This window comes from Taudactylus pleione, unplaced genomic scaffold (genome assembly GCF_031769625.1).
Source record: "Taudactylus pleione unplaced genomic scaffold, aTauple2 ptg000513l, whole genome shotgun sequence".
In the NCBI taxonomy this organism is placed as follows: domain Eukaryota; kingdom Metazoa; phylum Chordata; class Amphibia; order Anura; family Myobatrachidae; genus Taudactylus; species Taudactylus pleione.
In genome coordinates, this window is record NW_028284915.1 from 687,632 (window position 1) to 712,255 (window position 24,624).

The 24,624-nt window shown below is 43.5% G+C and overlaps 1 protein-coding gene across 1 annotated transcript in view; it reads left to right on the plus strand.

The window, feature by feature from the left end:
- The window catches only part of LOC148501567 (putative ATP-dependent RNA helicase DDX60), a 600,786-nt gene that overhangs the window by 45,390 nt on the left and 530,772 nt on the right, over positions 1–24,624 (plus strand). Inside the window, exons 3-4 of the mRNA XM_088450267.1 lie at positions 2,212–2,272; positions 14,675–14,864. Of these exons, the coding sequence (XP_088306393.1) occupies positions 2,212–2,272; positions 14,675–14,864 (251 nt within the window). The remainder of the gene's footprint in view (positions 1–2,211; positions 2,273–14,674; positions 14,865–24,624) is intronic.

A 24,624-nucleotide genomic window follows, 5' to 3' on the forward strand; every position in this document is an offset into this window, starting at 1 on the left:
GAGAGCGGTTGAGCATCTCTGTATGCAACCGCCTTCATGAACACACTTATGACACTCCCATAATACACCCAGAATACGCTATCTCTGCATGTGCCTTTTTGCTTCCCCCTTCTTGCATCCCAGTCAGAGTGGCGTAACTAGGGCAGGGCGAGCGGGGTGCGTGACCTGGGCGCCATTGGACCGGTGGCGCGGGGGGGCGCCGCCGGCCATGGTAACGGCCCGCCCGCCCTAGTTAGCCAGTGTAGCACCGACCGCAATGAGTGCGGTCAGTGCTACACATTTACACAGGACCGGCGCTAGGCTTCCAGCGCCGGTCCTGTGCTTCACAGCTGAGCCCATCCCTCCCCCTGAGCGCTTGCCCAATATCGCTAGGAGGCGGGCTCAGGCTGTGCATAACACATGCATCGCCACCAGCGCTGGCGGTGATGTGTGTGTTAAACAGCAGCCAATGAGAGTCAGATAGACTCTCATTGACTGCTGCAGCACCCACTGTAAGAGCCGGGCTTCCGTCCGGCTCCTGCAGTGGGTAATGGGACAGACGTCATGACATCATGATGTCTGTCCCATAATGCTGAGCGCGCCAGCCCGGGAGGACTGGCGGGTGGCGGCGGCGGGAGCGGTGTCGCAGTCCGGAGCAGCAGCAGCGTGGATTCAGGTAAGTATATTTTTATATATATGTTTTTTTTAACCTATCTGCACTACTGGGGGCACAACGGGGAGGGGGGTGGCTACTACTGGGGGGACCTCTACTGGTGGTGGGGGCACAACGGGGGAGGGTTGGCTACTACTGGGGGCACCATTATTGGGAGGACCTCTACTGGGGGGGGCTACTACTGGGGGCACTTAATCGGGAGGGGGAACCTCTACTGGGGACTACTACTTTGGGGGGGGAACTACCACTGGGGGCATTATAAAAGGGGCCTACTACTAGAGGCACTGCACTCGGGGGACCACTACTGGGGGCAATAATAGGAAGGGCCACTACAGGGGGCACTGGATAGGGGGATCACTACTGGGTGCCTGCATAAGGGGACCACTACTGGGAAAACTGCATGGGGGGGGACTACTGCTGGGGGCACTATATAAAGGGCACTGCTTAGGGGGGGACTACTACTGGGGGCACCATATAAAGGGCACTGCATAAGGGGATACCGCTACTGGGCGCACTGCATTGTGGGGACTGCTACTGGGGGCACTGCATAAGGGGGAACACTACATGGGGCACTGCATTTGGGGGGCCTCTACTGGGGGTACTGAGTAAGGGGAACTAATTGGGGGCTGTAAAAGGGGGACCACTACTGGGGATACTGTATAAGGGGCACTACTATGGGCCTGCATAAGAGGGACCACAACTGCATATTGGGGGTACTGTATAAGGGGTACTACTGGGGTTAAGGTGCATATGGATAGGAATGTTCAGTGTGAAAATAAAGGGGTGTGTCATGTTGACACGCCCCATTTTTAAGCGACCACGCCCATTTTTTTGCCGCGCGTGCCTTTGACGTGCGCACATTGGGGGGGGGGTGGCTCCCTTTTCAGATTTGCCCTGGGCTCCAAATACCCTAGTTCCGCCACTGCAGTCACACCCCATACAATGCCTTAATAGTTCTTACTGCATGTGCCTTGAATCAGTACTGCATATTTGTAGGCACACCATCAGGACACATACACAAATGTGACTTTTTAGGGTTTTTCATGTATGTTCAACTCTGTGAACATCTCCATTGCGTCCAACTCTGAATCAACACTATAAGCCTTACTTGTTTATCGTTTTCATTTGGTCACCTGCAGAAAACAAGATTGCCATTACATTTTCAAGGGGAAAATAACATATTTGTATATAATTGAATTGAATTCCACTTCTATTTATTTAGAATTTTAAATCGTAAATATGGATTTTGCATTTACTAATAACACTATAGAAACACTATAGTCTCTTATGTATAGTACATATTAGGTAATGTGATTTTAGTGACATCTCTATGTTATCTCTACCTCATCCCTGCGCTATTCTGAAGAATGAGTATAGATACATGCTATACCTGTTGTATACCCTGCATATACAGTATGATCCTGTTTTTGAACTGGATGCCCCCTGAGGTACATCTGAATGCATGTAGATTCACTAGTCCAAAGCTCACATTGCTATCATTGTGTTAGGTTCTTACTAAATTTCTAAACATTTTTATTTGTTTTTATTTAATCATACAGAGATTGAAATTTTTTTTGGTGAAATGTATCCGTTCCTCATGAAGCAACTATCAAGGTCAATGTGAGTATTTCTTCACCAGACAGCAAATATTATTATATTGTGTATACATACTACCTTAAGTTAAATTGTTTAATGTGGAAATCTGTAATTTCAGAATCCGTGTGTTTTGGGAACCTGTACTGTTGTAAAGTTCATATTTATGGACAGCTTTTAAACTACTGTATCACAAGCTTGACAATGTTAATAGGGGTATGTGGAGGGGTCCAGTGGCATATATGGGGAATCCAGGGAAGGCTGATGGCATACAAGGGCATCTGCTCGAGCAGGGGTGGGCAATAACTGACCCTCCAGCTGCTATTGATCTATACCTTCAAACATGCCCTGCAACAGTTTTATGATGGTCAAATTGCAAACCTATGGCAGGGCATCCTGGAGGGCTGCTTACCTCTGTGCTGGAGTCTGATTTCATAAAATTGTCATATGGAGAGGTCTGACTCCCAATTGTTTTCAATAACAGTTCCCTTGGAGCACACAGATTTATGAACTTGGTGCTATCACTGAGATCCTCCTCCCCCTTTTTTCTCAACTTTTACATTCCCCATTTTGTTTATGTATTATGCAGCCATTTTCTGGCATTCTCTTTGCTATGGCAGCTTCCTGTTCATTCCCATAACTACATTAAAATAAACAGCATGCCATAAAAAAAAAAACATTTTGTTTTCTGCCACCCCCACATGTTTGGGTGACACAAATAAACATCACTTACATATCATATGTGAGCCAGAGATAGTCAATTGCTGTCTGGTGTGAATGCCAATGCCAGTCGACAATAAAAACTGCACACCTTATATAATATTTTAATGAATTTGTGCCACCTGCCCACCCTCATATAATTAATGTAAGCTCCCTGGTCACTTGCCCACCTCCCATATATATATATTTTTATATAATTAATGTATGCCACCTTCCCCCATATAATATAATTAAATGATGCTACCTAACCATCTGCCCCCGTATGTAATATGTTTAATAAATATATGTCCCTGGCCAGGCTCAGACTGGGCCGCCAGGGATATGGGGGATTCCCTGGTTGGCCCCGCTGCTTTATAGCATTCGGATCTCCACTCCCCCGTTCACAAGCACCTTCCCCTGTTACCACCCACAAACGCCTCATCCTGTCACTCAAACTAACGACCTGGCCAAGTTCAAGGAGAGAGATATTTCCGATCGTAACAGCTAGTTTGCGCACGTGCATTGCGAATTTTACGCATGCGCAGTTTATTGAACATCGGTGGCGTACGACCGTGCGGCCGCAACGACCGACTCTGAATGAGGTCCTGTGTGTGGTGACCACCCGATATGTCGGCCATCGGATCGGCCGTTGCGTTGCAAGGTGCATATCGCACCGTGTATGGGGGCATTAAGAGACTTCTTAGGGGGTTATCCTTTTACTATAAAAACACATAAAAATGGGTATCAATGGACACATACAATAAAAACATTTGCATAGGTATAAAACACATGGCCATCATACAGTATATTAGGTTTGAGGTCAACATTGCACAATTTCATGCCTTTGAAGAATACATATAATATGATTGTCGTCAAACAGAAATTACACTCCTGGAATTCAGCAGAAATCAGACCAGTGGAATTCAGCATACACCAGACCAGTGATTCCCTTGATAAGTTGAGGGTCACAATTAAAAGGGTGTTTCACCTATTGGAGTAAGAGTATTAATAGTATTGATGGCCTAGTAATAAGGTACTCATAAAGAAATAATTTTCAGCTTACATACCTTAAATAAGTGTCTTATTAACATATGAAACTTTTGAGTACAAGCTGACGGTTACAATGCAAACAAACAGGCGACAATTCACCTGTAAGGACAGTAAGGTATTGTGCTTAAGTGATTTTCTTCAAATAAAGAATCAACAAAATGATTACAATTTGCATACATTTTATAAAACCCAATAAATTCTAGATATGTGCTATACAGAGATCCAAATCAGGTCCCACATTAAAAAACCAAGTTACCAGAAGTGCCTAAGGCAATACAGCAGATATTACTCATACCAATGAGCATATGTTAATATTAGCCTTCATACTGGCCCAAAATGGCCCTTAATAGTCAAAGACAGTTATCTTAAACTTCATAGTAAATAACTATGGTTTTAAATCCTAGTTGTGGACAAGCATAACTGCTATTTTAAACCTTATAATGAATGAATCTAGCTTTAATTGTTAATTACAGGCTGGCATGCTTTTAAGCCAGCATAAAAGTAAAGCCGCATACAGACTACACGATGTGTGTATGTGGCGATGTCGTCATTGGTGGGCCCGGCAGGGGTGCCAGCACTGGCAAGTGCCGACCAGCGACGGACGACGGCACATGGGGGGAGCTGGGCTCACGATATCCCCAGATGTGCAACAGACTGGTGTTATCGTAAATGACCAGCAGGAGTGCGCATCGCTGTTAATTTTTCGCATACACACTTGCCGCTAATTTGAATGATTGAATGATAACAATATCGTTTAATCGTTCAAAATATTGGCAAGTGTGTGCGTGGCTTTAGCAAATATAGGAAATAAATGTAGGCTGGCATGCTTTTAAGCCAGTATAAAAGTTAACACACACTGGAAACAAAGACAGATAAACATTAAACACCAGTATACCAGCATTTTTTTTACGTAGCTGGTAGACATACATTTGTATAACAAGCAATACAGAGTTATTAGAGTCAGATTTGGATAACCATTTTCTTACCAAAATGTATCTCTGGTGTATAGAAGAAAGCAGTGTGTAGTGTTGACTTGCCACGTGGCCTTAATATACTTCCTAGTAAGTGACATCACCTCCCCCCTGATCTTATAGTTACTCCAAACCATATACACATATATATATATATATATATATATATATATATATCAAAGTGGGCGGGCACTTGTGGCGACGGGCTTAAAGTCAGATTATGAGCCCCCTTTAGTTTCAATGTTTCAGAACTTTAATCTCGTTCTTTCATCAGGATACATACACTACTTAACATGAACCTTGTGCTGTGTGATGACAGCTTAGCTCCTCTTTGGATCAGGTGCTGGTATGGCACAGTACTGCCAATAATAATTTAATAGCTGCGTTAACAATGCTACAGTCACTGTGTGAGAAGATGTGACAGGATATTAGATTTACTTCAGCTCAGATTTGTGTACTGAAGGTGGGTATATACTGTTAAATGTCACTTAAATCCTAGACCCTGTATTTCCTCCTGCAGTTATTTTTAAGCACCAGGCCAATCTTTCCCAGAAGTTGCAGGAGGATACCGATTTCGGGAACAGTGGACAGAATTCCCGCATCCAGTCCACTTAAACTGGGTTGACACTTGTACAATCCTCAGGAGATCAGACTGTTTATGCAATCCTTCTGCAGACCTGGTCACAGATTCTACATCCAATCTATGTATACACACTTGTCCAATATTTCAGCAGACTTCCAATCTGCATCCGCTGAAATAGTCTGATGAAAGGATTGTGTCTCACTCACCACACACAATCTTCCAATCTTTGGCAGACCAGCTGCCACTCACTGGGATGAATTGGGAGAAGAACTGGACATACCAGTCTCAGGAGTGTACACACTTCTAAATTGGTCTGTGATTGGCGATCTGCTCTCCTGATTTTTCAGCAGGTTTAAAAATCTTTTCACAATACCAGAAGACCAAGATTGTATGAAACACGAGGTCTTGTGAGTGTACACACTCTACCAATGTCTGACAAACCAGTTGGTCTGAGGTTGGATTGGATGAAAATTGGACAAGTGTGTACCAGCTTTACTAGTGAAGTGGGCAGGATTGGGAGATAATACTAGGAACCTCAGATGCGTAGGGAGGGTGCGCTGTTAAAATGACAGGAGAGATCTCTTCTCGCCACTCCCTACTTGCACATGTGCAGCCAGCAAACCGAGCATGCGCAGTAGTACGCTGGGGTCTCAAAACTGAGCAATCACTTTACTTTACACATTGCAGGCATGGGCTCTGATCAGAGTACCTGTTTTTTGGTAAATCCCAGCAATCATTTATTTCTTATTGGTGCAGTAAGCGGTGATAAAAAAACATTATAATTATTGGATCTAAAACTTGATCATTAATAAATATGCCCCTCCAGATCTATTTGCAACAGTCACATCAGTGTGCTAAGCATTTTTAGATACACTTTCTGTCTTGGCTGTCTTCTTGCATATTACTTCTAGGTGATCACTATTCATTCCACATTTTAATCCTACTGTCTGGGCAAACAGATTTGAATGAGAAATATTATACGTTTAGGGGTAAATTTACAAAGGTTCAATTTTGATTTTAGTGTGATTTCACATTCGATTTTTATTAGATTTTCATTCGATTTTGCATTTGGAGAATTACTAAAGGCAAAATCTAATGTAAAATCGAACAGAAAAACGAATTCCACTCAAATCACACTCAAAATCAAACATCGGAAAAACATCGGTACTTTTACGTAGCCCAACACACAAATCCCTTATTTACTACTATTCGATTTGAAATCGAACACAAAATCGAACTTCAAATCGCCAGATGAATAGACCTGCTTTATGCTTTCGATTTTAGCATGAGCAGGTCGGATTAACAGAGATACATGCATACATCAGTGAGATGTATCTTACTGTAAAAAACTTAGAAAGAGTTAAAAAATGTTTTAAAATGATGTGGGGTCCACCCCTAAAACAGAACCAGCCCTGGATTTTTCATAGCCAGTCCTGTTTGTGTAAGTACAGGGAAAAAATTGCGCAGGGTATCCCTGTACTTATCACCACCAGCACTAGGCTCTGAGCCTATCCTGGTTCTGGAAAACATGCGTAGGGTTCCCCTGTAATTTCTACAACCAGCACCGGACCCTTTCTAGCGGGGGGGGGTATGTCACAGCCAGGGAAACCTTATCACCAGGTTCTCCAGCCGAAACATTACCCCTGACCGCTAGTCAGCTCAGGATGGGGATCCCTGGGGAGTTGGGAACCCCCCAATAAAGAGGTCCCCCTCTGCAGGGCAGCCCAGGCCTAGACTGAAAGCCTGGGGCTATTCCCGCCACTCCTGGGCAGTGGGTGGCTGGTTGATAGTGTAAGTGTAGTGTAAAAAAATATAAGTGTAAACATTGGGCCTGATTCAGAGCCGCTCGTAAGCGGCAGTACGCTCGTTCCTAGAGATGTTCGCCCATCTGCGCATGCGTACGTTTTATAATACGCATGCGTGAACCAGTCAGTGTGGCCGAAAATCGTTTGTTCGCTATATAGCGAGTGCCTGCTATTTTGAGTGACAAGATGAGGTGTATGTGGGTGGTAACAGGGGATGGTGCTTGAAAACGGGGAGTGGAGATCAGAACGCAGGCGTGCTTAAAGGTCAAAACGGGCGTTTTATGGGTGTGCATAATTAATAAAGCAGCGTCATTGACCACGTCACTTGGTTGTTTTATAGTCAGAACTGCTCGCAATATAGTGGTAGGAAAAACCAACCACAAGAATAGCGAGCAGTTCATACGCTGTTCGATGTACTCGATTAATCTAATAAATAGCCGACATGACGTATGATGCGAGCGGCCAGGGGGCGTATTTTTCAAAATTTCGACTGCAAGTTTTGCTCGCTCGTTCAGACTTATAGGCGTGAACAGACCGCAAAGAGCGAACGGATCATTTGAATAGCCACCCCTTTTTTTTGAACGAACGACCGCAAATAGCGAGCGGCTCTGAATGAGGTCCATTGTCTTTACAGTAGAACTGCAGGTCCCAGCAAGTCTCCCTCTGTGTCTGATTTTCGTCTTCAGCTTTTCAGTCAATGTTACAGGGTGACATACCTCCAAAGGCGTCTAAGTGCCCAGTGCTGGCTGCCCAGGCTGCACATTTAACGGACACGGACGTGTTTTCAGATGACGGGGAGGTACATGAGGACACTGACTCGGACGCCATGGCTCAGGAGGTAGAGACTAAGTCCTCCATTAATGTGTTGGTTAGGGTGGTGCGGGCCATCCTGCACATAGAGGATGATGCACCGGCCCCTAGCTCTAAGTATCCTAATTTTAAGAAGGCTAAGGTGACTTTGACAGTTTTCCCCTGTCTGACCAGTTGACGGATCATATGGCGGGGGCCTGGCAGTTGCCTAGTAAGAGATTCCAGCCACAAAAACAGCTGGCATCCAATTATCCATTTCCTGAGGCTCATTGCAGGAAATGGGAAACCCCACCGGCGGTGGATTCCCATGTCATCCGCTTAATCAAAAGCGCTACATTGCCTTTACCGTCTATCTCCTCCCTCAAGGATCCCACAGACCGGAAGGTGGAGACTTGTTTAAAGTCTATCTACTCTCTCTCAGGGGCAGTGGCCTGTCCGTCTATGGCCATATCCTGGGTGGCTAAAGCCATTGAGAGCTGGGCCAACACGTTAGAGGATATCTTTCCAGACAATGCTCCGGATGTCCAGAGAGCGTTAATTGGACAGATGAGAGATGCGGCGTCCTATATTGGGGAAGCATCATTGGATGCAAGCCTGCTGACCTCTAGAGTTTCGGCGGCAGCAGTGTCTGCTCGTCGGTCCTTGTGGCTGAGGTCCTGGAGAGCTAACGGAGATTCTAAGAAGGGCCTGGAGGCCTTATCCTTTAATGGGGAGTTGTTATTTGGTCCAGACTTGGACAAAATAGTGGATACTCTGGCTAAATCCAAGTCAGCTTTCCTCCCTTCGACTACATCGCATCCTAAGGTCAGGAGCTCTGCCTTTCGGTCCTTTCGGGTTCAGGGTAAGGCCAAAGGTCAGTCCTTCCCGAAGGCAGTCAGCGACCAAGGCTGCCTCTAAGTCCAAGAAGCAGGCATGGAGTGCTAGGCGCACTTCTTCCAAGCAGGAAGATAAACCTTCTGCCTGATGGGACGGGCCTACCTCTGGGGGACCCCAGAGTGAGAGGCCGACTTCTTCAATTTGCCCAGTGCTGGCACAATACTACCATGGATGCCTGGGTTTGAGAAGTGATCTCCCAGGGGTACGCCCTGTCCTTTCGGCACAGACCCCCCCTCCAGTTTTTCTGCACGAGTCCTTCTCAGGACAAAACCAAAGCTTTGCAGACTCAGGATGCTATAGAGTCCTTGCTGAAAACAGGGGTCATTGTTCCCGTTCCTCAGTCACAACGGGGGGCGGGGTACTACTCTACTCTATTTCTGGTGCAGAAACCAAATGGTTCTCATCGCCCTATCCTCAATTTGAAGTCTCTGAACAAGTTCCTCAGAGTTCCCAAATTCAGGATGGAAACGTTACGTTCCATCATTCTGGCGATGGAGCCGGGGGATTACATGGTCTCCCTGGATATCCATGTACCTATAGCACCTACACACCAGTGGTATCTGAGGGTTGCTATACTGCAACATCACTAGCAATTTCGGGCGCTACCTTTTGGCCTCTCTATGACACCAAGGGTTTTCACCAAAGTGATGGCGGTCATGGCCGCCCACCTTCGGAGCCAAAATGTACGGCTGCTACCGTATCTAGACGACCTCCTTTTGCTGGGGAGCTCTCTGGAGGCACTGCTTCAACATCTTCACCTGACGATCACTTGTCTCCATCACAGCGGATGGTTCATTTGGGAGCCCTGCTAGATTCTCATCAGCAAAGGATCTTCCTGACTCCGGAAAAGGTCTCCTCCCTGCAGCTGTGGATTCACAGTTGCCTGAACAGTCGCCGAGTGTCGGTTCACTCGGCAATGAGAGTTCTGGAGTCCATGGTGTCGGCATTCGACATGGTGGAATTTGCCCAGTTCCATTCCAGGCCCCTGCAGGGGCTGATTCTATCCAAATGGAACAGGTTACCTCACCAGATCCGGTCTCAGATGCTGGTGTTGTCCCCGGAGGTTCGGCTGTCTCTAGCTTGGTGGCTTCAGACAGCTCATCTCGTCGAGGGGCGCCCCTTTTGGATCCCGGACTAGGTTCTGCTCACAACAGATGCCAGTCTCTGGGATTGGGGGGAAGTGACAGGATTGTTGGCACTTCAGGGCCGTTGGACTGCGGAAGAAGCGGTTCTCCCCATCAACATTCTGGAGCTGCGGGCTTTGTACAGGGCCCTGCAGTCGTCCGGCACCGCTCTTCAAGGAAAGGCAGTACAGGTTCAATCCCACAATGCCACCATGGTGCCATACATCAACCACCAGGGAGGACTCGCAGTCATGCTGCAATGTTAGAGGTGTCTTGCATCCTGGCTTGGGCGGAGTGCCACATTCCAACAATCTCAGCAGTCTTCATCCCCAAAGTCCTTAATTGGGAGGCGGACTTCCTCAGCCGTCACGACGTGCATCCCGGGGAATGGTAGCTTCACCCAGAGGTATTTCAGCTACTTGTGTACAGATGGGGGCTGCCGGAGCTGGACCTGATGGCCTCCCTTTAGAATCACAAGTTGCCCGTGTACGGGTCAAGGACAAGAGACGCAGGCGCAAGTCTGGTAGACGCACTGTCAGTGAAATGGACATTTCAACTGGCGTATCTATTTCCTCCGATATCCCTCCTGCCTCAGGTACTGCGGAAATTCAAGCAGGATGGCAGCACACTTCTGCTGGTGGCTCCTGCGTGGCCCAGATGTCCTTGGTACTCCGATCTGTGGAAACTCTCCATCAACGCTCCATACCTTCTTCCTCAGCATCAGGACCTGTTGTCTCAAGGGCCCTGCCTTTACCCGGATCTGGGTCGGCTGTCTTTGACAGCATGGCTCTTGAGATAGCCGTCCTAAGGTCTCGGGGCTTCTCAAGCTCTGTTATCAGTACCATGCTTAGGGCACGCAAGCTGGCTTCCGCACGGATTTATCACAGAGTGTGGCACACTTACTTTCAGTGGTGTGAGTCCAGAAACTATGATCCTCAAGTGTTCCGGATTTCTAGGATTTTGGATTTTCTTCAGTCGGGTTTGGACCTAGGCTTACGTCTTGCCTCGCTGAAGGTTCATGTGTCGGCACTGTCTTTGTGGTTCCAATGTCAGATCGCTACACTGCCAGATGTTCACACCTTTTTCCAAGGTGTTCTTGAATCCAGCCTCCCTTTGTGCCTCCTGTGGCTCCTTGGGACTTGGCAGTGGTTCTTCGGGCCCTGCAGGGTCCTCCTTTTGAGCCTCTTGAGTCGGTGGAGCTCAAGTGGTTAACGTTTAAGACTGTTTTTCTCTTGGCAATTGCTTCTGCCAGGAGGGTGTCAGAATTGGGGGCGCTTTCCTGTCATCCCCCTTTTATGATTTTTAACTAGGACAGAGCTGTGCTTCACACTCGTCCTGAGTTTCTGCCTAAAGTGGTTTCTAAGTTCCACATTAATCAGGAACTTGTTGTGCCAACTTTTCAGTCAGCTGATCTTTCAGCTGGTGAGGCTTCCTTGGATGTAGTCCGTGCTCTCAGATTTATGTTGACCGGACTGATTCCGTTAGGAAGTCTGATTCCTTGTTTGTCCTCTTTGGTTTTCACAGGAGGGGTTGGCCTGCCAACAAACCAACTTTAGCTCATTTATCTTTGTTCTGTTATTTGTGAGGCTTATGCACAGGAGGGTTCACCTGGTTCAGCCTCCATTAAGGCTCATTCCACTCGGTCTGTGGGTCCTTCTTGGGCTGCTAGACGTGGCGCCTCTGCTGTTCAGCTATGTAAGGCGGCCACCTGGTCTTCCATTCAGACATTTTTGAGGTTCTATGCATTTGACACCTTTGCCTCTCAGGATGCATCCTTCGGGCGCTGGGTTCTCCTTTCCGCACAGGAGCGTCCCTTAGTTGAACCGCTTTGGGACATCCCCAAGGTCAACCCTGCGGACCCCCTATGGACCCTGAAGTAGAAAACAAGAGATATGGTAAGAACTTACCTTTGTTATCTGTTACGAAGTCCATAGGGTCCACAGGACACCCTCCCTGACACACCTGGCTTCATATGGGCTATGTGGCTGGTCTCCGGTTTTTCTGTCTCCCATTTCTGTGAGTATGGTTTCTTCTGTGTTCCAGTCTTCCTTCTCTGTTTCGTCTCCTCCTCCTGCCTTGGCTGCTTACCAACTGAGGTGCCTGTGGCTTGGGGGCGGGGTATAGAGGAGAATGGACCCAAGTGCATCCTGGGAACAGCAAAAGCTTTAACTGCGTGGTGCCCGTGGATCCAGATCCAGCTATACCCCAAGGTGAACACTGTGGACTACGTAGAAACAGAGATAACAAAGTAAGTTCTTACCATATCTCTTGGTTTTTTTTAATATATATATATATATATATATATATATATTATTTTTTTTAGGGATGTGCAGGCTCGGTTCTACTCGGTTCCATTCGTTTTTTTTTACCGAATCTTATTGGCTATCCAAAACTCGTGACAGCTGATACCCAATAAGATTCGGTAAAAAAACCCGAACGGAACAGAGTAGAACCGAGCCTGCACATCCCTAATATATATATATATATATTGTGATATATTGGGGTTAATTAGCTCGGTAGAGGGTGGATTGGTGCAGTGTTTAGGTGCTTAATGAGGGTCCACACACAAGTTTCCAGCATACAAATGAACATGGTGCTTTACTTCAGCATGGTAGTCAGGAAACAACAACAAAATTTAATGTAAGCTCTTACGAGCAGGGCCTCTACCCTCTTGTGCTTCTCCTTACTTTACTTTCACCTCATTCTTACCTCCCACCAGGGCACCTAACACTTGGTTGCTTATGCTCTGTTGCATATCTAGGTGTTATGGTCACTTATGTATCAATGTATATTATCCATGTCCTTGTCCTATTTTGTACTGTAAGTCAGTTGTCAAATTATTTGTTTGTGGACTTTGTAAGGCGCGGTGGAGCACTTGTGGCGCCATATAAATAAAAGGATAATAATAATAATAAAATAATAAACAACCTAATCCTCTCTTAGGGCACTAGCTCACTTCTTGAGCCCTCTCTATAAGGGTGCAGCTAGTCTGCCAACACAGTCTCTGTAAATGGGGGTCCTTCCTGCCACATGCAGAATTGGACCCTGGCCTCCTGGCCTGATATAGCTTCCTTAGGCTGCAGCCTCGCTGCTTTATAGTACCACAGTCTGAGAGTTTGATGGTCCCCCCTTGCCTCCGGCAAGATCCGGACCCAGGCCTTCTGGCCCCCTATGGCTCGCTTAGCTTCACTGGGCTCTCCTGGCTGCTACAGTCTCACCTAGACTGTCCCCAGCAGCCTGACTGGTCTGCCTTCTCGTCAGCCCACACCTGAGCTCTCTCCACCAGGCAGCAATTAGCCATCTTTCCAAAATGCTTTCCTAGTCTGTGTGGGCGGACCTCACCTGCCCCACACAGAATCTGCTGCTCACCAGTGCCACCTCTGGTGATACTGCCACATATCAGCTGCTCACCAGTGCCATCTCTGGTGACACTGCCACATTATATTTATATATATATATATATATAAAAAATGATAATCAAAGCGCAAGTCTTAATTCTCTCTCATAAACAGTCCCAATATAAATCAATCTCTGTGGATCTGTATGCACTGCCTTGTTAGACCGGCGTCCTTCCCTCTTTCAGAATTACCCGTATCCAAAGTACAGGTACATATATATAGATTCCAAAGTACGGCGGCACTCACAGGACTTCTTTAAACCAGAAAATTATCAACTGCTAGAGTTCAAGCCTGCGACTAGCAGTTGATCATTTTCTGGTTTAAAAAAGTCCTGTGAGTGCCGCCGTACTTTGGAATCTATTTGGACACGTATGCTGTGTGTGGAGGGCACCTGGGCAATTACTACTTTGATTGTGAGTGCCGGACATAAATGGACATTATATATATATATATATATATATATATAATCTCCTTACATGTTAAAAAAATTCTTTATTTCAATATTGGTGAAATACAGCTATGGCACCTCCATTGGCGCCACATAATTCATTGGTATTGATGAACTCTGCTGGTACTGTATAAGCTTTCCATCCTTTCTTTTGTATAACATAGTAATATTTTTTGTTGTTTTCTGCATTTACCTGTAGCACATTAAAATTAATTTGGTTTTCATAATTGTTATACGATCACTGTATTTATTTTGATGAGAAAATAAAGTACTAAGCATTAAGTAAAGGTAATACTTTTAATGACTAACTTAATACAAGCTCTCAAGACTCTAACGTCCCTTAGTCTAGCATAAAATAAATCATGGGTTATCCACAAGACAAAGGGACAATAAAGACTGCAATACTCATGATTTACAAAAGTTAGCAACATTACACATTTTTTACAAAATATTCTACAGTTAAAGTACCATGATTTATATTGTCTTTTAAATGAAAAACAATTCAAATAATTTTAACAGAATACTTACTGTATGTATTTGTTAAAAATAAATGCTTAGTAAAACAAAGTACTGTATAGTGTATTAAAAAACATGTCATACAAAATTTAGTTACTAAATCATATTTTATCATGTACATTTAACAGCTTTCATTTTGTTTCCTCCAGCTTTGCAAGTCTACTCAATGATTATGTAGAATCTGAGTTCTTTGTCATCGATGGAGATTCTTTGCTCATAGCCAATGCTTCCAATTCTTCTCTACAGCAAGGACAGAGCTTACATTTCCTTTTCTTGGTGGAACGTTTCCTGCTTAATTTAAAAAAGAAGGGAGCAATATATGTTATTGTTTTCTTTAAGGTAGGTATATTTTTAAGGTGTCTCATAAAGCACATTATCATATGTATTAAGAGTTTAATTAAAGCCCAGTAAGGGGCAGATGACTCCAATATTCAAATACTCAGCATTATTCCATGAATGAACAGACACCATTTCTATAAATGGATTGTGAATGTGAATGCATTTTATGTTATATATTTTCAGTCTTCTGCTGTTACTGATGGTCTGGAAATTACTATTGTAGATTTATAGCTAACAATTTTTGTTCCTGGTAATGTCCTTAATAAATGTAATAGAGATCCACCTTGTTAAAGACAAGAATAGAAGAAAGAAACTCCTTTTTTGGGGGGACACTCTTAGTTCAAAATATTTTAGTAATTTAAACATAACTTTTAATGGTATGTATGAATAAAAACACAAAAAGAGTTCTGTATTACAGTATATGACACATAAAGTGTCAAAAAAACATTTAATAAAATTAGTATTAAATGATAATATTATAGGTAATCCTTCCAGGTAATTCTTCTGGTAAGGAAAAATGGCAAAATATCAATATATACTTGAAAGAATATTAATAATCAAATCATGTAGGGATAGTTACAGTACCTTCTTTTCAAGTCATATTAAGCAGTATATCATAAACAATTAGTGATTAATAAGACAAGGTAAGGATGTCTATATGTTAAATGAGGAAGCACTTTTTATGGAGAGATAACATTTCTGTGATTCGTGACTGCACCACACACAACTGTTTGTAGCACCTCAGGTATGCGTGATTTATGAGAAGAAAAGATATAATTTGCAACTGTAAATACTCAATTTCAATTTTATTACTAAGTTCACTCATAAACTGTTTTTCAAAACATACATGTGTGAGATCATTGTGGTTACTAAACATTAAATACTTGGATAAAGTGATAAAAACAGGCACTGGTCATTAAATACTAAGATCAAATGATGAAAAACAGACACTGATCATAATAGAGTACATTACACATAGTTGCTGTTTACCATGCATTCATGTTTCAACAACATAGGCCTGTATTCAATTTGAGGCGAAAAGTCCATATCCACAATACTTTTTCGCTGATGACATAATTTTTGCCTGTTTTTTGACTTTCTGCCGTATTCAATTTGGAAGACTTTTCGCCTAGGCGGAATGTCAATGCAATGGAATAGGCGGAAAAGTTTTGCCTATGAATAACAGGCGGAAGAAAATTGGGGTTTTGGGGTGCAAAGTTGCGGGTACCCCTGTGCAGCCTTCAGACAGTCCCGCAAAGGTAAACTGTGTCCAAATTTTCAAAAAAACACTTAAAGACACCCCAAAAAAATCACTTTGAATTTGGGGGCAAAAAAAAATGTTGGGGGACAAAGATAAAAACTAACGAACTTGACTCTCAGGGGTCCCCAAGTATGCCCCATGTGTTTTTTTCATTGCAGGGACTTGCGGAAGGTGGATTTTTCATGATTTTTTTAACTTACCTTTAGCAACTTTAAAATATGCTGACCCCCATTTTCAAGTACCCCAAATTTGCTGGGATAAGTTATTTTATGCAAAAAATACTCCTGAATACTATTCTGCACCACTTATACAAAAATGCTATTTAGCAGCTATTGAGCCTGTTTAAAAACACCAAATACCTTCAGCAAGCCAAATCGGGGGTAACCATAGCTAACCCCTATGTCAGAGCACCTTTTGGGGTGTGTCAGGCTGATTTCCCTAAATCTGACAGTACTTTCTGCCTGTTCAAGTTTCGCTAGGTACCGTTTTCTCGTACTTTCAAATTGAATACGGGGTCACGCGGGCACGCGCGCAATACTTTTCCACCTACAAAACACGCGATGTAGGCGAAAAGTCCGTAAGGCGAAAAAGTATCGTAGGTCCGCTCAAATTGAATACGGCTCATAGTATCAACCCACTGTTGTACATTCTTAAATTCGTGATTGTGATTCATGCACCTGTTAGTAGCACCGCTAATTGATCTAAAAGAGGTGCTAATAGTAACCCTGCATAATAGTTTATTATTCAATTTAGACAACACATTATACTTGAAGGAAGTGTCAAAAAATCAGGTCCACATCAGATCTCTAAATTCCAAAAGCATAAAGTTGGAGGATATACAAAATTGCTAATATCACACATGCATAATTTGTGTATATCACTGAGTATCAATAGCACTGTAGTCAGATGTAATAGGAGGAAAATAAATGTTACCCAGTCTTAGGGGTCTATGTACTAATAATTGCAGTACTGCCTCGATTATTTTGTACTTATCTCGCATGGGATATTTTCATTTTTAATAAAAATATCCCAGCTATATGTACCATGGGGAACACTCAGGGACAGCGGTTGCAGTAACCGTTGTCCCCGCGAGTTAGATCCCCGGCATTTTGGAGAAGTATTTCACAGAAGTGAAAGACTTCCCCAGGGGAAGTGGACACCACGCATGTGCACAGCGTCAATTTCCGGGACTGGCCGGGGGAGAAATATAAAGATCTCTCTCCTGCACCGGGAGCCCACGTAGGCTCAAAGCAGTTTCTGCATAATTTTATGTAAAAATCAGCTTGATACATAGGCCCCTTAGTCGGTGTGCCACTTATACTGTTGTACAATGTGATAGCAGTGAAATTCACAATGAGAGAGTGGCACACAAGTAGAGGAATGTGCAGGAAAAGACAGTATATGCTTCTGCTTCAGCGCATGGACTGCCCTTGATGCACTGATATTAGAAACATTGCAGTGCTGCCTGGACAAGCCATTGCACCGTGAGAAAGCGTCTGAAAGAGGAAAAGTAGCTGACAGTAAGTGCGATGTGTGTGGGCAGTAGTTCCCTCAATGTGCTTCCAGTAGCTGCCGGAGGTCCAGCTGTGCACCACCGGGACAACCCTCCATGGGACGCACATTTCACCAGTAGACTTTTTCAACAAGGAGCCAGTATAGTGTTAAGTCTGCTTTTTATAGACTGACAGGAAATTACATAAACTGAGTCCTCCCTTTAGTATAATAAGGGAGTGTGGCCAATGGATGCTTATTAAATGTGACTGATAGTCTTCAATGCAGATCAATTAAGAATACAGAAATATTATCTAACTAGTCAGAACAATTTTTAGGAGACATTTGAGACAGAGAAAGAATTATGTTAGGTTATGGGGGTATGTAGTAATTTTCCCGGCTGTCGGGATACCAGCGCTCAGAATGCTGGTGTCTTAATTGCCATATCACTTAGTATGGGTACACAAAATTAACAATTCTATAGTTACTAAAGATGAAAATGTAGGCGATTCACAGTGCTGGATATCATAAGGGGACACAGCCACAGTTTTCTAATAAATAACAGTATTCCCCACATCGGAGTGGGAGATTGTGACCGGTAACCTCCTGCTAAGTGCTCTGATTCAGCACATTGAGACTCGGGGGTTGCCTGCCATGATGTGTAGCAGGCATAGTTCATTGACAGTATGTCAGAGTATGGATAAGTAGTGTATCTCAACTGATGTTATATCACAAAGGGCTGATCGCAACGTGTATATAGTCCCGTGTTACACCAGCACCCAAGACGAGTTTCAGTAGTAATCACAGCATGTTGGTGCGTAGATCTGGCTCTATGTCAAAGTAACATTGGTGTGAAGATGAGGATAAATCGGATATATTCCGCTAGTGTTAAAAGTCAATAATATGCATGAGGAGCATGCATCACGAGAGGGTTAGTGAATGTTATAGTCATTTGCCATATTATATAAATTAGGTAAATATTATTCCTTATAATGTACTAATGTATTCAATTATCAGTACATATTTTGGTAAGGTAATGATACATGTTATATATATTATACAGCCTACTATAGAATAGTATTACATAAATTATACCAAAGTGAAGACCATTAAATGGGTAAAGGGTAAAATATTAAATATTAATTCCTGATGCATATAAGGAGAATGAGAAAGTATAAAATAAAGTCTATATATAAATATATAAGTGAATATAATGGGTAGTATAGAAGAGGAGAAAGTCTTAAGTGAGTGTATTAAGTTTTGCAGACTGCTGCATGGTAAATAGTATGGTAAATGTAATAAGCGTATGCATGATAATGGGGGTGTAATAAGCCGAAATATATTGAGTGTCATAGAATAATACACAACTTAGGGCCATATTCAATTTGGCTGCGAAAAGTCATTTTCGCATGTTTCAATTATCCCCATATTCAATTTCAAAGACTTTTCGCGATGCGAAAAGTCTTTGAAAAAACCGGGGATAAGTTTAACCGGGGTTAAAACATGGAGAAAAAAAAAAGTACAGAATTGGGGTTTAGGGGTGCAGGCTTAAAAAAATTTAGCCTGCACCCCTGGGAGTATCATTTAAATAAAAACGGTGTAAAAAAAAAAAAAAAAAAATAGGGACACCCCAAAAAATTACCTTTAAATTTGGGGAGAAAACAAAAATGCAGAACACACTTATAAAAATGCCAAAATAAATCCAGAGGGGTTCCCTTATATGCGGCAGGTGTTTTCTTCATTGCCGAGGTAGTGCCAGGTGCATTTTTAAAGAATTTTTAAAAATCATTTTAGGGACTTTAAAATATGCTTGCACCCATTTTCATGTACCCAAAATTTGATGGAACAAGTTATTTTTCAAAAAAAGAAAACCTAAGTACTATTCTTCACCCCTTCTTCAATAGCCGCATTTATGCACCTGCCGTGGCTGTTACAAATCCCGACTTCCTTCAGCAGGCTAAAATGGGGGTACCCATAGTGAACCCCCATGTCTGGACATCTTTAGGGGGGGACCCAGGGACATTTCCCCCAAATTCCCGAATTTTTGGTGATACTTACCTTTCCACCGGCTCACGTTTTTACGGCGTCCTAATTTAATACGGGGATAAAGAGGGCGCGCGCCCGATACTTTATCCCCGGAAAACCTGCGATGTGGAGTGAAAAGTCCAGCATGGACTTTTCCTTCCCAAATTGAATATGGCCCATAGTGTGTAAATAGTGGTGATTTTGATAAAGCAAATCAAGTGGCGCTGGTATCATTATGTTGGTCATACACATCATATAAGTCCAAGCTTGAGAGTAGAAAAACAAATAATTGCGCTGTTTGTGGAATTAAGAACAAAGACAGTAATGATAAACACATTAAACCCCATTCTATGTATGAATCAGCTGGGATAGACAAAATGGGTCTCAAAATGTTCAGATTGATTATGAAAGGTGGATATATCTCTGGTAGTGGGATAGAGTATCCATATATTAGGAACATTAATAAAGTTATAGAAATATGTATGTGCATTGGAATAAAGTACTGTATGTTATGATGAGAAGAAAGAGTGCAGGTCATTGAGGGCAAGTGGAGGTACTTGGAGGGAAATAACAGATTTGTGTGGTCAGACACTAAAAGTGTAGTAGTAACTATGTTGGATAATGCGTCATCATGGGTATGCTATACTGTAATCTCCTTAATATAGCAGTGCTGCATCACAAAGCTGGCTGGGGTCATGGGTTTGATATCAACTGGGTGCTTGTTTTGTAGGGAAGGGGTGATAATAATAAGATGCCTCCCTTGTTCTGTTTTATTTTTCTTCAGTTAGTACACAGCATGACCGGACAGGCCATCTGACAATTCTAGAAAATGCCAGAATGGTCAATGGCATAATTGGCAGGTTCGGCTGTCTGGAGGCATGGCCAAGCAGCTCCACCTTGCAGCTGGCCTTGACTGGCATGTTTTCTCTAATTCATGAATGTCACTTACTAGGGAGCCGCTCGAAAACAGGGTGTAATGTGACTCACGGCATGCTCCCTTTTTTGAATGCCTCGGACATTTGTTGGCACCACTCCATCTCTGATCCACCAAGTATTTTTGCTTGAGTATGTATAAAAAACAGTGATGTATAAATTTATAGTAGGGAATGCGTTATCTCATATATATTTCACAGTAACTTCTGTAATTTATTCATCATTATTCCATTTTCTTTACTGCAGCTAGAGATTACGTGACCAACACAATTACCCCTTAGCAAGATTAATCACTATTTTGGTATCTGTTCATGATCCAACTGTGATAAGTGATAAAACAAATACTAAGATGTTTTGTGTAACAGGCACTAAATCAGTCGTTTGCCCAGAAGCTATAAAAGGTGATGTGCCTATCCGATAGAGTAATCAAACATAAACTAATAATAGTGATAATGTGCTAAAAAGACAGCTTGATACAAATATAATAAAAAATATCCTGATACTGAGGACAAAATAAAATAAAAACTATGGATTACATCAAAAGATCAACAATGCAAAAAGAGGCAGCCAAGGAGATTGTGTGGGAGAGATGGAGAGACTGCCTAGGAGATAGTGAGTGAGTGAGAGAGTGAGAGAGAGGCAGCCCAGGAGAGAGTGTCAGAGAGACATCTCAGTAGAGAGAGAGAGAGAGAGAATCATCCCAGTTAAGAGTGAGAAAGAGAGGAATCTCTGGAGAGGGAGAGAGATAGAGGTGGCTCAGAAGAGAGTGAAACAGTGAGAAATAAAGGCAGCCCTTGAGAGAGTGAGAGAGAGAGAGAGAGAGAGAGAGAGATGACCAAGGAGAGAGTGAGAGAGACGGCCCAGGAGAGAGTTAGAGAATAAGAGAAGTAGCCCAGGAGATAGTGAATAAGATAGGCGGCGGGGAAAGAGTGAGTGAGAGAGGTGGCTCAAGGAAGAGTGAGACGGAGTGGTGGCCCCGAAGCAGTGGCGTAACTAGGGTCTTCGGAGCCCAGGGCAAATTTAAGATTGGTGCCCCCCACACACACACAGTGTAATACGTGTTGTGCGCCGAAGGCACGTGGGAAAAAATGGGTGTGGTCAAACAACTAAAGGGGCATGGCTACTTAATATGGGGCAGGCCAACATGACACGCCACCAATTTCTTGTCAGTCTGGGAACATTCCTTTCTATTCCATATGCACCTAACCTATACGGTGGTTTCTCACAATGTGGAACCTCTGAAGAAATACATCCTCCCTGGGACGATAGCGTCTGCAGTCGGTATTCACTATTTATGTAGGTCACATCATCCGGAAGATGCCTGTTTGTGTAGGAATATTAACAAGGTTCCCCCTGTGTAACTTCATTCCCCCTTCGTCTCTTAGCCACACCATCATCTCACTGCATCATCTCTTAGCCACACCATCATCTCCCTCCCTGTGTCATCTCTTCTTAGGCATACCATCGCCTCCCCCCACGTCTCTCAGCATACCATCACTGCCCCCCTGTGTCAACACTGAGCACACCATCACCCCCCCATGTCAACTTTCAGCACACCATCACCCCCCCCGTGTCAACTCTCAGCACACCATCACCCCCTTCCCTGCATCAACTCTCAGCACACCATCACCCTCCCCCCTGCGTCAACTCTCAGCACACCATCACCCCCCTCCCTGGGTCAACTCTCAGCACACCATCACCTTTTCCCCTGCATTGTCTCTCAACTCACAGACACACACTGACACATATACTGTACATACACACACACTGACACATACACACTGACACGTATACATACATACACACACACACACTGACACATATACATACACACACTGACACAGATACACACACACTGACACAAATACACACTGACACACAGTCACACTCTGACACAGATACACACAGTCACACTTTGACACATACACACACACTGATACAGACACACACTGACAGACACGCACACTGACACAGATACACACACACACCTTTCACACAAATGCAGCCAGCCAAGTAAAAACATCACAGACACCAATTGGAAGTCACCATCCTCCCCCCTCGTGACATCCTCCCCACGGAAGTCTGACCCCTCCCTCGCGGTAGTCCGACCCCCCCCCCCACGCTCCCCTCCCATCCCTGCAAAAAAAAAAATATACTTACCTGGCTGGTCTGGAGCAGAGAGAGCGTCGGGGAAGGAGAATCACCCTGTCACAGTCACCTCCGGCGGCAGCTCAGTATAGAGAGAATGGGAAGACTGCCTGGGAGGGGCTGTGTGCTTCTGCTGCAGCTCCCCCTACAGTCCCCCAGCAGCACCAAAAGGCACACATGCCCGTTTGTTCAATATTCAGTTCCGGGAGCAATGGAGGGGGGGGGGCTGGGTGAGGGGTACAGTGTCCTTGCTGGTGGCGCCACCCAGGGCACGTGCCCCGCTAGCCCTGCCCTGGTTACGCCACTGCCCAGAAGACCGTCACAGAGAGGTAGCCAAAGATAGAGTAAGGCACTGGTGGTTCAGGAGATGGTAAGAAAAAGGGTCAACAAAACTGTTTTTGGTGGTTTATCGCAATACACATGGCTATGACTATGTAGTAAAAAGGGTCTGCAGCAATATCAGAGATACCCACAACACAGCAGTCACCAATGAATTATATGTGGCTGTGATGTGTCCGTATGCAGCAAGCTCCAGAAATCGTAAATTTGTTGAGCTTCTGCCTGATAGGTAACGCGTTCCCTATAGAAGCTTATGGGCTTCTTTTAGCAAAAAGCCCCTGGAGAGGGATCTGTAGAGAGATGCCACAGACAATTAATGAGAATAATGTATAGTAAACCATAGGGCATTTCTTTAAAATACTATCTTGTGTCCTTTATTATTATAATTTATTATTGCAGTTATATAATAAACATCTTAGATTTATTTAAAGAATAGATTCATTTTGGTAGTGCTGTGTGCATATTGCTAATTTGCATCAGAAGTCTGAAACTAAATAGCTCCATCTGTATTTTATAGTGAAGATGGTGTACAAGGCGAGGGAGTAGAGGGTGGTATACTGTAACAGGAGAGCTGCTGGTCATACATTTTTTAGAGGGCAAGAGAGAGGGGTCTATATAGTTTATCTGCTATTCCCAAAACTATGGCAAACCAGCAGGTAGATACATTCAGGCTTCTCAACATTATCTCCACTCTACTTCCTATAAGACATTCCCAAAAAATGTGTTTTAATTTCTAGCTCAAAGCATTAAATGTCAACCACAAATGAAACAACATAATGTTTCAAGGTCTTATCCCTTCATCAAAATTAAAATGTGCAATATCACATAATAGAAAGACAGCAGCATCATTATTTTCAGGTGTGGGCAGGCCTTTTCAAGGGACATCTTTGCACACAAAAGTCCTCATTCTAAATTGCACGTAATGCAGTCAGAATTCCAGCCAACTACAATGAATGGAATGCTAATGCAATTACAGTATACACTGTATGCATCTATGCAATTGCACTGGCCCTAGTCCTCTGTCTGTGAAAGCAGCTGTCACAACTATCAACGGTACTTACCCCATTTCAGGTGCAGAAGATATTATTGAAAAAGGTGGCATTGTGCATACACACATCTCAGAACAGGTACTAACCAGGGGCTAAAACACACACAGAGGAAAGGCGCTAATGTGACTAACAAAATAAACGGTTAAACACAAATTATTAATATAAATAAAATCCCACTTGAATCATAACATGCGATTACTGTATTGGTAGCAGCTACTAACGGATAAGGAGCTTGGCCTTATCAAGTGTGGTTATAAAATAAAAAATAGGAAATAAATGAACACAATATATAAAATCACTATTATATACACTGCACATAAATGACCCAATTGAAATAATAACCACTAATATAGTAGTGGTACTGTGCAGCATATGTACATTGGAATACACATCAAATAGAACACAGCCTCAGGCGCCTGGAGACCTATAAAAAAATCCTTCTATTAAAGAGTTGATGGATGGTGTTCCACAGCCAACAATTAAAAATTCCTTGGCATAATGTCATAAAAAATAT